Source organism: Phoca vitulina, unplaced genomic scaffold (genome assembly GCF_004348235.1).
Source record: "Phoca vitulina isolate PV1807 unplaced genomic scaffold, GSC_HSeal_1.0 scaffold7, whole genome shotgun sequence".
Lineage (NCBI taxonomy): Eukaryota > Metazoa > Chordata > Mammalia > Carnivora > Phocidae > Phoca > Phoca vitulina.
The window spans coordinates 29,340,390-29,352,974 of record NW_022589710.1 but is presented as its reverse complement, the minus strand read 5'-3'; the positions used below and the strand labels follow the sequence as shown (position 1 = coordinate 29,352,974).

The window sequence follows — 12,585 nt, the reverse complement described above, 5'->3', positions numbered from 1 at the left end:
CCGAAAGCTGAAATTACCGTCGGCTCCAGACCACCTCCCGATACTCCTCCACGCTAACCCCTTATCCTTTTTAAAGTTTAAGAGGAAAATTTTAAATTCACTACCATCTCCTCTCAGGGTCCACACAGTCCATTCTCAACGAGTGCCCAACATATTTATGTGCCTAGGAACTTTGCAATTTACCTCAGGGAGATGCAAACAGGAGAATATTTTTTGGAAACCAATTAAAGACAGAAATAAGCTAAGTACCTATTTTAAAGTGAATAATCCGTTCTTTAAAACCCAAGCCGGGAGCAAAGAAAAGGGGGAAGAGGTCATTCATATTAGAACGCTCACATTTCCAGGCCAGCATTTGCTCATCCATATCTTGCACCATCCACGAAGTGCCAGGTACTCCACGAGGTGCTGAAGTGCTGGGAAAGAGCGCAGGTAAGGCCACTGCGGCGGGGGGGGGGAGGGGGGGGCTCCTTAAGAAGGCACAGAGAGCTCCCTAGAAATAACTGCTCCCTGCTGGAGGAGAGAGGAGGAGTCAGGGAGGGAAACATGCTGGAGGTGAGCAGGATATAGCAGGCAGATGGAATGGCGGTGCAAAAGCACAGGTGAAAAAGAAAGGAGGAATAAAGTTCAGGAAAAAAGCCAGAAGGTAAGCCTCAAGGGCAAGGAAGTAAGTAACCTTGGCCTTGACTGGGCAACATGTGTAGAATTTAGTGTCCTTCTAAGTGTCCTTTTCTCTAAGCTCCTAAGAAACTTATTTGCAGGAGTCTTGCCCTTAGCATACCTAGCAGTCTTTGAGAGATCTTTTAAAGTATCTCAAACAGTGAATAACACTGTATTTCTTCTCGTCCCATAGATTTCCTTGGAACAGAGGCCTTAGAAATCACATGGCAATTCCTCATTCTCCAACAACCCCCCGTCAAAAAAAATTACACAGAATTTGTGTTAGATAACCTATTTGCAAATAACTGGTCTGATCAAGAAAAAATAGATTTGGCTTACTTTAAATGTCTTCCCAGAATTCATCATATTCCCTTAAAATGAAAGTGAGTAGCTAATCCTTTATAGACCAGCACATACACCATGTATAAAATGAAGTATATAAAATATTTTGATATGTGGACAATGACTAGATGTGACTGTACAAAATATTAGCATATGGATGATTTTTCTTCCTTCTTCCAAAATTTTCATCAATACTCTTTATATATCATAGTTTTAGTATACGGCTTTTAAGAGTATTTTCATGTTACCTGCATATAAGTAGTCTGCCTTAAAAAATCTGCATTTACAAATTTATCAGTGGAGGAAAGCTAAATGATTAGTATTAATGATTACACGCTAACATCTAAGTTACAAGAATCTATGACACATAAACTTAAAACTGGTTTAACCCTAGGAGAAATTGGGGTGAAATAATTACCGAGGCAAAATCAAAGAGTATGTGATTCATGTTAACTAACACGGTGAGTATTCAAGTGGATAAAAAAACCCAATTAGATCAGAGAAAGATTCACTTCCATTGAACTTAAGGGGCCACGCAGAGCCCTCCTCCGGAGGGAGTGGAGCTCCATTGTCTGAATTTGATCTGAATGGAGGTAACAGGAAAAACAAGGGCAGGCATCCTCTGACCCTTTCCCGGGCCTGCAGGAGAGGAGCAGAAAGGGAAGGGTAAACAAGCAAAGCTGTCAAGCAGCGCAAGGGGGGCCTGCTCCGTGCAGGGCTGTCGCCTACACCATTGTCCACCCTTTCCCAGCTGGTCCAGCCAGAACTCACCAGCATTTCCATTATAATCACAACTTCAGAACCTAATGCAAACAAGAAGAGTTACACCCTTAATGTAACCCTTCAGGTGGTTATCAAAAGTTATTACCAAAAAATAAATAAAGTTATTACCAACCATGATAATGTGAGTTACAGACTTTGAGAAGTAGAATACACACAAGCTTTTGAGAATCTGAGATCTGGATTCCAATTCCTGAGCCTCAAAATCCTCCCCTGGCTGTGCAGGCTCACGGGAGTCACTGGATCTCTCACCATGTCTGCTTCCCCATTTCTCGGAGGGAGATGACATCCCATCCTCTGAGTCCTGCTGAAATCGAGCATATGGCAGGGGCCTGGGCCCCCCTGCAAGCCTCCCACATCGTGCAAGGGACCCCAAGTTCTTGCTGCCTCCTGAGGTCAGTAGACCTTAGAGCAGCCAGGAGAAAGAGCTAGGGGAAAGCCCCTCGCTGGGCCCTCCTCAATACCTCCCAAAGGAGAAGCCACCCTGCAGAGCTGCTACGCAAGCATGGGTTACTAGTAGAACCAGGTTCCTGGGGGGGGGGGGGGCGGAGGAGGGTCCCTCAGAGCTAAAGAAGCCTGCAGGCTTGTCACCATAGCTAAACTGTACTTGGCGCGATCAAGGAGCAGTTTTCTTTCTTACACAACACGAAGTCTGTATGCTTCATTATCCGGGACAGGAATTCCCACTGATAACCCCAAACACGAGCTTTGGGTGGGGGAGGCAGTGGGAAGGAGCGCACACAAATGATTAAGGTGATGAAGGTTTGTGTCTTTTCTCTCCCGTTTGGGGAAAAAGTTGAGTTATTTTTTTAATATTTAAAACAGTAGAACATGGGCAGACCACCACCATAAGCCAATAAACTTGACTGAAGGGCGTTCTAGTGTGCAGACGCCTCGAGTTTCACCCTTGAGCAGTTTATTACATTATCAGAACCTCCTGATTGAATTACTTTCCTGCAGCGCTTCCAAGTGTCTGCTTCCCCCCGCTCCACATAATAGCTAATATTGCTTATCAAGATGCTATATTTGTCCTTTTGTATTTTACCACCTGATATCTTAGGACGCCTGTTAGTTACGAACACTGTTTTCAGAAACTCTGGGTCATCTGCGCCTTACCACGTCTGTGACCGAAAAGGCTTAACTGCCCTCACAGGAAGGTTGGAACAGGACAGCATAAAGCTACGCCAGCTTCTAGAAGGGTCTAAGCCAACAATTTCATCAAAGCCTTGAAGTTGGCATCTGGTCTAAGTTAACACTTAGAATAGCACATAAAAGGCCTTTTTCCTGACTGCTGCTGGCCTATGCTTCTCAGATGGGCTAAACTCTTGCCGCCGCGGGAGCATGCTATATTCAGTACCGTCAGTGAGCAGATGGAGGGAAGCTGGCTGGGTCTTTCCCCCTCATCGATACTAACAGGAAGATGGGCAGACAGGGAAGGAAACATCAACGTGCAGTGACCTTAGTTTCTAAGCAAGGACAGACCTTTACTTGAGAGGAGAAGGGCTGGACGCCCCTTTTCCCAGCTATAAACAAAATATCAATGCTACATGACGACCAACAAGAGCAAAAGCAAAAAGAAAGCCTTCAGGAGTGCATGCCACAACTAAGGGGATTAAAGAGCTTTTCTCAAGGAAGGAGGAATAACTCAACAAAGTGGCTTCAAAACTACAGAAATGAACTTGGAATTATTTTGGATTATAAAAAGCAGGTCTGTCTTGAAAGTAACCGTAAGATATTCGGGTAAATAAGAAGGCCGACAGGAGGATTCATGTTTTTATTCCCTAGAGATCACATACTTCAATTTTTTTGAAAATACACTAGGAGCATAATACATAAGTGGGCAAAGCACATATGGAGGCAATTTCCCCCCAAAAAAGGTTCATGTAAGTTGTAAACATTAAAAAAAAATTTTTTTTTAACCTTACTAGTGACCTCATTAAACGAGTGAGGTTTTGTGTCACTGTGTTTAATGAGAATATGCAGTATGGAAAGGGTTTGGTTAAAAAATAAATGAAAAAGGTACAAAGCTGCGTGCGCGCGCGCGCGCGCACACACACACACACACACACACACACACGACAGGATTTATGAACAAAGGTGTTGGAGTCAGAAAGGCCTGGGTTTGAATCAGAGCTCTGTCACATGATAGCCCAATGATCCCGGACAAGTTTCTCAACCGGCAGGCATGGCTCAAGTTCCTCATTTATAAAATGATGAGTGATGGTGCCCAAGTGTCTTGGTCAGAACTCAAACGCATGAGCAGCACTTTGCACAAGAGCAAGCACTTAACACAGGATACTGAGACATCACCGTCACGACCAATGCCCGGGCCCTCTGTGCACCTCTGCGCCCCAAACACAGAACCCGCCGCTAGGAAGCAACAGCCTAGCTGCAATTTCCTCACCCGTGCAGGAGAAAAAGAAAAAGCTCAGATCCTGATGCTCCCTCTTGAAGGATGATTTTAAATCTTTTTTTTTTTTTTTTTTAAGATTTTATTTATTTATTTGAGAGAGAGAGAATGAGAGAGAGCATGAGAGGGAGGAGGGTCAGAGGGAGAAGCAGACTCCCCGCCGAGCAGGGAGCCCGATGCGGGACTCGATCCCGGGACTCCAGGATCATGACCTGAGCCGAAGGCAGTCGCCTAACCAACTGAGCCACCCAGGCGCCCTTGAAGGATGATTTTAAACTGTGGTTCTGACCAGGGACCTCCACTTCAATTCAAAAGGAGCAGAGCGCCCTGAAGGTGAGGCAGAAGTTGAAATGGGAGCAGTGGGAGAGCAAGGCAACCAAACAGGACAGAAATCAGACACCCCGCACCTCCTGCAAGAATTAAAAACTGCTCTGCTCCCCTCTCCTGGCAATAGGATCAACACACCGCCAGAGGGGCCGTCGTATGGGAACGCTGGTCCCACCTGTCCCCACACCTCTGCCGTTGGCACAGCTCAGCCAGAGACAGCCAAGACCCTGGTGATTCGCTGGAAGGCTAGCACACTCAGCCTCCTCGGGGCAGGGAAAGGGGGGCGACGGGCTGCAGGTCCTCTCCAGCTGGTGGACAATGCACGAGGGCTGCCATCACTTGGGGTCGGGGAAAGTAAGGCTCCAGAGGGCAGCAGGCTGAGTGGCTTAAGGTTCTTGGATCTGCTCTGACAGGTGGGGTCTGACCCCAAAACATTCATGGGTTCTGCACAAGTTTCCCCGCCACTGCCATCTCTCATGAGATGACAGACCCAGTGTGAGCCACTGTCCCTTGGAGACAAGGAGGGGGAAATGATCTACAAGAGAAACTGCAGATCCAGTTGGAGATCCCATCCGTCCTGAGAATTAGTTAAGGCAACTGCTCAGAAGCCTGAAACAGTGCCTGCCACCTCCACACAGAATACCTCCCCGAAGGCCAAGGCTTCCCAGTCCTGGAGGCCTGAATCCTTACAGGGCCCACGGCACCCTTCCAGTCATGGTCATATCTCATCACACTGGCCCTCCAACCCCCTGATTTCCAAACCTACTGGATGTCTCTCAGCCCCTCAGCTTCTAAATGTGTCTGATACACGCCACTCTCCTCCCTCCGTGACCCTCGGCTAATTCCTACTCACCCTCCTCATCTCAGCCTAAATGGAATCCTTCCCTCCTAACAAAACCAAGGTTTCTCCCCTGCACGACACCCCCATGAAACCCTGTACTTCTTGCCTACGCCCTGGCAGGCTCCATTTGTTTAAATCCCTCTTTTGTGATAGGCTCTCAGTTCCAAGAAGGCAGGGATTACTCGGTTATTACCCACTGCATCCCTAGCATGAGTAGCTGCCAACTAGCTGACAGTTCTCCAACTTTCTCTCCTTCCCCAAGCACTTCGGCCTCCAGCCAAACACCCCATGCCTTTACTACTCCTGCCCTATAAAACCCCAGGTCGCCCTTCACAACTCCACTCGGAGGCCACCTCCTCCTGGATACCATTCTCGATCTTCCAGGAATACACATGCCTCTGACCTTCACCCTGGCGGAAAGAAACAAGCTTCAGAGCACTACGGACAGACCTACCTTCAAATCAGGCCCTGCCACCGATGAGGTGAGTGACCTGAACTGGAGCCTCACTTCCCAAATAATAAAATCCAATTCCTGGGACTGATCAAGCCAAACATCTAACGGAATCTGGCCCCCAGTACACCTGAAATAACAGCTGCCTCCCTCCAGCCCTCCTCTGCACCATGTATGGGTTGTTGCTAAGTTATTCGTCTTGACCTCAGGTTGTCCGCCCCTGGAAGGCATTTCCTTTTGTGGGTTCCTAAATGTGAAATCAGCAGTGGCATCAATTCACCCCTCCCGAGTGGTTAATGTTTAGGGTGTCTATGAGTGCTTAATTTCTAGTATGTACGGTGGCTCCCATTTTTAATCATATATATTCATACAGAAGACACATGCAGTGAAACACATCTCTCTCTGTATTTGGCAGCCCAAAGGTCTTAGTGTAGCGCTGAGCTTTAAAAGCTACCAAATTATAGTAGTTTCTACAAAACAGATCATTTACAAGTTTATTTAAATTTCTTCTACACTCAGTTTATAAATTTTGATTGCAAAACTCTGAATTTTACCTGTTTCAGTCCCTCTGATTAAAAATGGCAAACGTTAAAATTCCCTAAACAGAATTTAGGGAAATTGAAGAAGTTATATTCACTTTACTACAGGAATCTTCTTTCCCTCTCTTTATCCGGCAACGTGCTCCGTTTGCAGGTGGTAACTGGTGATTCTACGTGTGTGGTGGTGTGAGAACCGTGCAGGTGGCTGGCATCCGGGCTGCTATCACACTTCGTCCCTTTCTGCAGAGCGGACGACGCGGGCCCAGCCCCGACTGCACCACCCAGAGCAATCTCGCGCCTCCGCTCGCCTCTTACCCGGCACATCGTCGGTCCCCGTGGCGTGAATGAGACACGTAAAGTCCTTCAGGACCCGTGCTTCCTTCTTACCGCTGACAGCCAGACAGGTACGACTGATAGAAATGAGCTGTTCATCCTGTCATTTCACCACCCAACGGCAGTGAGAAAACATTCTTGCGGCCCATCCATCGGCCTGTACCTGCAGGCTACTAGTGCAGATTACCTCCCCTACTCAGATCTCTGTTGGTGCTATTATTTCATGTCAGGTGGCCTTTAAAAGCCTGAAAATCTGTGTCGTGCATTAGCTCCCTGGGTTAAAGCTACTTATGTTCGAGCGTACCAGAAGCGGGGTTTTCGGCTAAGCTGGGCCATTCTTCACCTGCCGTGCTCTCAACGAAAATCAGGAGAGAATATTGATTATGGAGATGAACGAACGCAGAGAGCCTCGCAGATGACGTACACGTGATAAAGTGATTCCACAAATGCGTCTGTTAGCTAAGATTTTCAGACCATACGGTACTTAATGTCTGGAATAACTCATCTAACAGGCTGAAATCGTGCTTATTAAAATAATCAATAATCCGAAGGAAACGAAAAACAACTCAACAAAAGCTCAGTGGATTACTTCAGATCAGTCTGTCGGGTCTGACAGCAGAGCCCCATGCTGGGGAGTACTGCGGTGTCTGAACCATCCGCCGCCGTCTAACAAAGCACCTCAAACCACCACCCACAGTTCCTTCATCTGGGCAGAGCTGGGGTGAAATGGCTCATCTCTGCTCCATGTGGTGTGGACTGGGCAGCCTGATGGGCTGAAGGATCTAAAACAATTTCACTCCCAGGTCCGCTGCCTCGGCCCGGTGTCTGGAATGGCTGGAGGCTGCCTTCTCGGCGGGCATTATAGACTGAATTTGTAATGTTGAAGTCCTAACCCCCAGCCCCCCTCAGAACGTGACTGCATTTGGAGAGAGGGTCTTTAAAGAGGTAATTAAGGTGAAATCAGGTCATATGGGCGGGCTCTGATCCAATATGACTGGTGTCCTTATCCGAACAGGGAAGGGCCATCAGGGGTGGGCACGCAGAGACAAAGGCCATCTGAGGACACAGGGAGCGATGGCAATCTATAAGCCAAGCGGGGAGGACTCAGGAGAAACCCAACCTGCAAACACCTTGATCTTGGATGTCCAGCTTTCAGAACTGTGAGAAAAGAAACTTCTGTTGCCTAAGATGCCAAACCTGCAGTATTTTGTTACGGCAGCTCTAGCAAACTAACACAGAGGACAAAAACAGTGGCCGCAACACCCCTTAAGGCAACATCCAAAAGTCACAAAGTGTCCCTTCCCTCACATGGACTGGTCAAAGCCAATCACAAAGCCGGCCGAGATTCGAGGGGCGGGGATTCACCTCCTGATGGGAGGTCCAGCACACGCCCGCCCGCGCATGCGCGCGCACACACACAGAGACACACGGGGAACTACTATGGGCCATATTTGAAGACAACAGGGGAAGAACATGGGATTAAGTCAAAACCCTGCGTTCTCTTACCTGATCGTCAACTGACTACAAGACCATCTGAGAAAGTCGGGTCATGTCCGCCTCAATAACACAGCCATTAGGTCCAATTCCCATTGGACAGTTTCAAGCGTCAAGCCAATGAATGTTTATTAAATGGAAATAGCTCAGGTATGTGAAAAACTATATTGAGAAGCATAAAGCACTGACAAATAGTACGGTTATCTGTCCTATAACTTCCCTGTATACCTTAGATACAGCTTACAGAGTTCATCCTGTATTCTATCCGCCAGCACGCAATAACAAAAGCGCCCAAACAGCAGTGTAATCTAATGTACTCCCGCACGGGTCTGGTCTGTGTCATTTGCTGGCATCTGGTGTGAAACACAGTCTTTTGTGTCTATGGTCCTTGTGCAGAAAGGGCCTTTCCTCAAGGTAATCAGTTAATCAATCAAGCGCTCCAGAAATCCTCACTGTTCACCCGTCACAAGCTCTGTCAAAAGAGTGTTCTATAACCATGGAGCACGAAGCACAAGAATCCCAGGTATGGATGGGAAAGGAGGAGAGGCCTCTGTTCCTCAGACGCCCCTGGTAATAGTAAACAGCAGTTTCTCACCAACAGCCTAGAAGCCAAACACACCACCGCCCGCTTTGGCTGGATCCTGCTAAGCCAGGACCAATTAGAATGGAAGTACAAAGCTTGAAATAATGATTCTTATCCTAAAAAGAGAGCCTGCATGAGCACAAAAGCAGGGAAACGAACAGAGTTAAATGTTTGAGAGTGAGATGCATTATGTGGACGGCTGGAAATAAAACCTCAATCGAGAATGACTTGCCATAGTCTTCAACCTGACGATGAAAATGGCCCTGATGCATATTTATTAGGTTTGTCGTCCAAGAGGCTTGTATTCCATAGTCTATCCAGCCATCATTAACAGGCACTAATGACCACGGCCTTTCAACACCACCGTAGCACACTGCAGTGCAGCTCAGAGCAGATGGCCTGCTTCCCTCTGAGGCAGAACTTTCTGCAGGTGACGAAATGTTAGGTGACTGACAAAAAGAAAAACAAACAGAAGTGGAAACTGGAATATCTGATGTGCGCATTTCGTAGTGCAGGGAGGGAGCCTTTAACTTGGGCCCGTAAGGCTGGGAGGACTGCTGACAAAGCCGCAGCTGTGCTACAGAATGGGAGAGCTGCTCCCAAATCCAAGACCACTCCCGGAGCCCCAGGGCTCCTCTGTGCCCAGCGGGGCACTGGAGTGCGCCACACAAATCCATCCCTGCCCCATCCCTGACGAAGACCTCCTGTGAACTCTGAGGGAGGTGCAAGCCGGGGTCCCTGCCCTCCGGCAGCCAGCTACAAGAGGAAACCAGATCATTTCAATGAACCCCAGTGGAATGCAATCGCCACTCTGGGCACATGGGGAGAGCACAGTGGACTGAAGCACGTTCGTCTCTACGGATGTTAAATATATGCCCTTGTATTTGTCTACACTTCTGTTTTCCCTTTGGTCATTTGCTTATATATTGTGCCTCCTTAACTAGTATCATACTCGGGATGCTTTGGCTGTAAGAGCGGAACCCACTCAGGGTGGCTTAAACAAAACAAAACAAAAAAAGGAAGTAAAAACTGAAAAAGGTGGGTGTTCTCAGAGGACACAGGATTATTTTCTCAGAAAAGCCTTTCCTGATTATTCAGCCTACAGGGGCCTCCCCCTGCCTTATCCCTAGCTCTTCACCTTGCTAGTCCCGTACTGCTACCCACTCAGTCGCTCTCTTCCCCCTTATCCTGCTTTCTTTTCCTCCTACCACCTGTTTTAGCTGTTTGCCGGCTCATGTACATAGCCTACCGCTCCCACTAAAAGGTAAGCCCCCCGCCGGCGGGGTGTTGTCTGTCTCACTGGCTTCCGAACACGCAATGTTGGGGCAGTGCTTCCCCCCCACCCCCAGGACTTTCGACACTACATGAATGGCCAAACACGCAGAGCTCCGGACAGGGGACGGGAACCAGAATCTAGAGCTAAATAGCTGCTCGCTGGCTCACACTCTGTTCCCTCCTTGCCTGTCTCATGGGGGCTCTGGCCTCTGCTTTTCCCTCCACCTCCTTTTCCTTCTACCTAGGCTGCATCCCCCTTTGAAGAAGTGCTTTCTCCATTCCCCTTTCAGAGCTGAAAACGCTGCTGCAGTGTCCCATGCCCTGAGGATAAAGTCCAAAATCTTTCCAATGATTTATAAGTGCCTTATGACCAGCCCCCGTCCTCATCTCTCATGTATTTAACTCAACCACTCTTCCTGGCCATGCAGGGCTTTTCTCTGTTCCTTGGAGGAACATGCACGCTCACCTCTGGGTCTCAGAACACCGTGTGGCCTCTGCCTACAGCACTCTTTCCCCCCTTACCTCCTCCTCACCATCCTCTTCTCATCCAGGCACGGTGTTGGGTGACCCTACGTTCTGTAGATTGCTTTCTGTCTCTCCGACTGGACTGCAGGCTCCAAAGTGGCAGGGACCATCCCAGTCTTGTTCTTCACTGCATCCCTTAGTGCCAAGCACAGCATCCGACACTAGTAGATGCCCAAATATTTGTAGAATACATAAATGCACTATATATTGGTAATGGCTATTCACTAAGGAGCTGTGATAGGAATCGTATAGCAGTTCATGAGGGCAGGGAACGTGATTGCCCTAACTTCCCTGTGCTTGGAAGAGTAGACACCCAATAAATATTTGTTGAATGAATACATTCCTGGCTTGCCTGATCTAACTCCACCCCTTTCTCTCCCACTTGAGAAAACATATCAGAATTCAAGTGCGTGAAAAACAACATTATTAAAGGGACATCTCAGAATCATTTGACAGATCAATACTTTATTCCTTGTCATAAATTACTGGACACGTAACTCAAAACTGATCATTACTTATGAGGTGGTTTGAGACAATGGTTGAGAATAGCTGATTTAGACAAAGCTAAAAAATACGAAGCATTTTCTGATCTTATAATTTTATTTTCCAGAAGCTGAAGATGACAATAAGCTCAGGAAAAACTAATAACTGAATCATTTATACCCTCACTTTTTTTTTGATAAAATAGGTTCTGCACACCCCAGGAGAAATCTTTACTTAAATCAAACAATGTTCAAATTTCCTTTCCAGTTATTTTTCTCCCATACCAATGAGGTCCACCAAGTTGCTGTTGTCTCCATTCAAAAGCCAACGCACAGCCCCACCTAACTTACTTCCAGGACGCTATGCCGCTGATCCCTGCACAGCAGATACAAAATCATTGCCCCAATGTGACAATATTGGTCTCCCTCAAATACAGCAACTGGGATGTTTTTGGCTTTTTGCTGTTTTGTGTGTATGTGTTTTATCTCTTGGACAAAGTATGTTTGGTAAAGTTGCTGGGACCCACATACAACCCAGTTTTATTTTGTTTAAATAAAGCATCCCCAAATATGGATCACATGATGAAATATAACCAAAAAATGAAAAGTCCTAATGAAGATGTCGGTCTTGATGTGTTAAAGAGAGAAACAAGTAAATCTGAGAAAGTCAGACAAGAAACCACACAGACAGCCACATACTCCAAACAAGGCTAAAGTTAGTAAAGGAAAATATAGCAACCCAAAGCTAGTAACATCATGACCATTAATAGCCTACAGAATTAGACACTCCATCCACACAAACAGATCTGAGCTCTTCAGATCACCCCACATGCTGAGTGACAGTAAAGATTTTGTTTTCTATATGAAAAAAAAAGTTCAAAGACCTTTTAGTCCATAAAGGATACCACTGTTTGAAGTCTTCAGGCCCAAATTAGAGAGGAGGATAAGAACAGGAAAAGTATTAGGGTATATTTTAAGGTTTCTTATTACTACCAAGGGGAGGGGTAGTCAAGGTAAAGCGCCAAGGTTAGACTATGGACTCTGGGAAACAAACTGAGGGTTTTAGAGGGGAGGGGGTGGGGGGATGGGTTAGCCTGGTGATGGGTATTAAAGAGGGCACGTATTGCATGGAGCACTGGGTGTTATACGCAAACAATGAATCACAGAATACTATGTCAAAAACTAATGATGTACTGTTATGGTCACTAACATAACATAATAAAAAAAAAATTTTAAAAAGAGCGCCAAGGTTAAAACAAAAACAGCATATAGAAATCGGGAGCTGCTTGTTTAAAAAAATAAAGACCAAAAACTCTTCAAGCAACAGTCTTCTTTGTCTTATCAGATAGAATGCTGCACCATCCAAAGGAAAAAGGGCAGGTCCCCCCAACCCATCCCTGACCTTTCAACCTTTTGAAGACCTTGATCAGTTTCCACTAAAATACTTCATTTTCAGTCATATTCATAAGCATTCTTTTGTAGAGGTTTTTAACCCATTTTTGTGCCAAGGATCCCTTTGTCAGTCTGGTAAAGCCTACTGAGCCCT

General features: G+C 46.6%; 1 protein-coding gene across 3 annotated transcripts in view; it reads right to left on the bottom strand.

Annotated features, from left to right (window-relative positions):
- PELI2 (pellino E3 ubiquitin protein ligase family member 2) overlaps positions 1 to 12,585 on the bottom strand; it is a 193,394-nt gene that overhangs the window by 176,164 nt on the left and 4,645 nt on the right. The window contains exon 1 of one of the 3 annotated variants that reach the window (XM_032405178.1): positions 10,555 to 10,785. The exons of the other annotated variants lie outside the window; for them this stretch is intronic. Coding sequence (XP_032261069.1) covers positions 10,555 to 10,568 — 14 coding nt within the window. The 5' untranslated portion in view covers positions 10,569 to 10,785. Of the gene's footprint in view, positions 1 to 10,554; positions 10,786 to 12,585 lie in introns of those variants that run through there. 3 annotated transcript variants of the gene reach the window in all.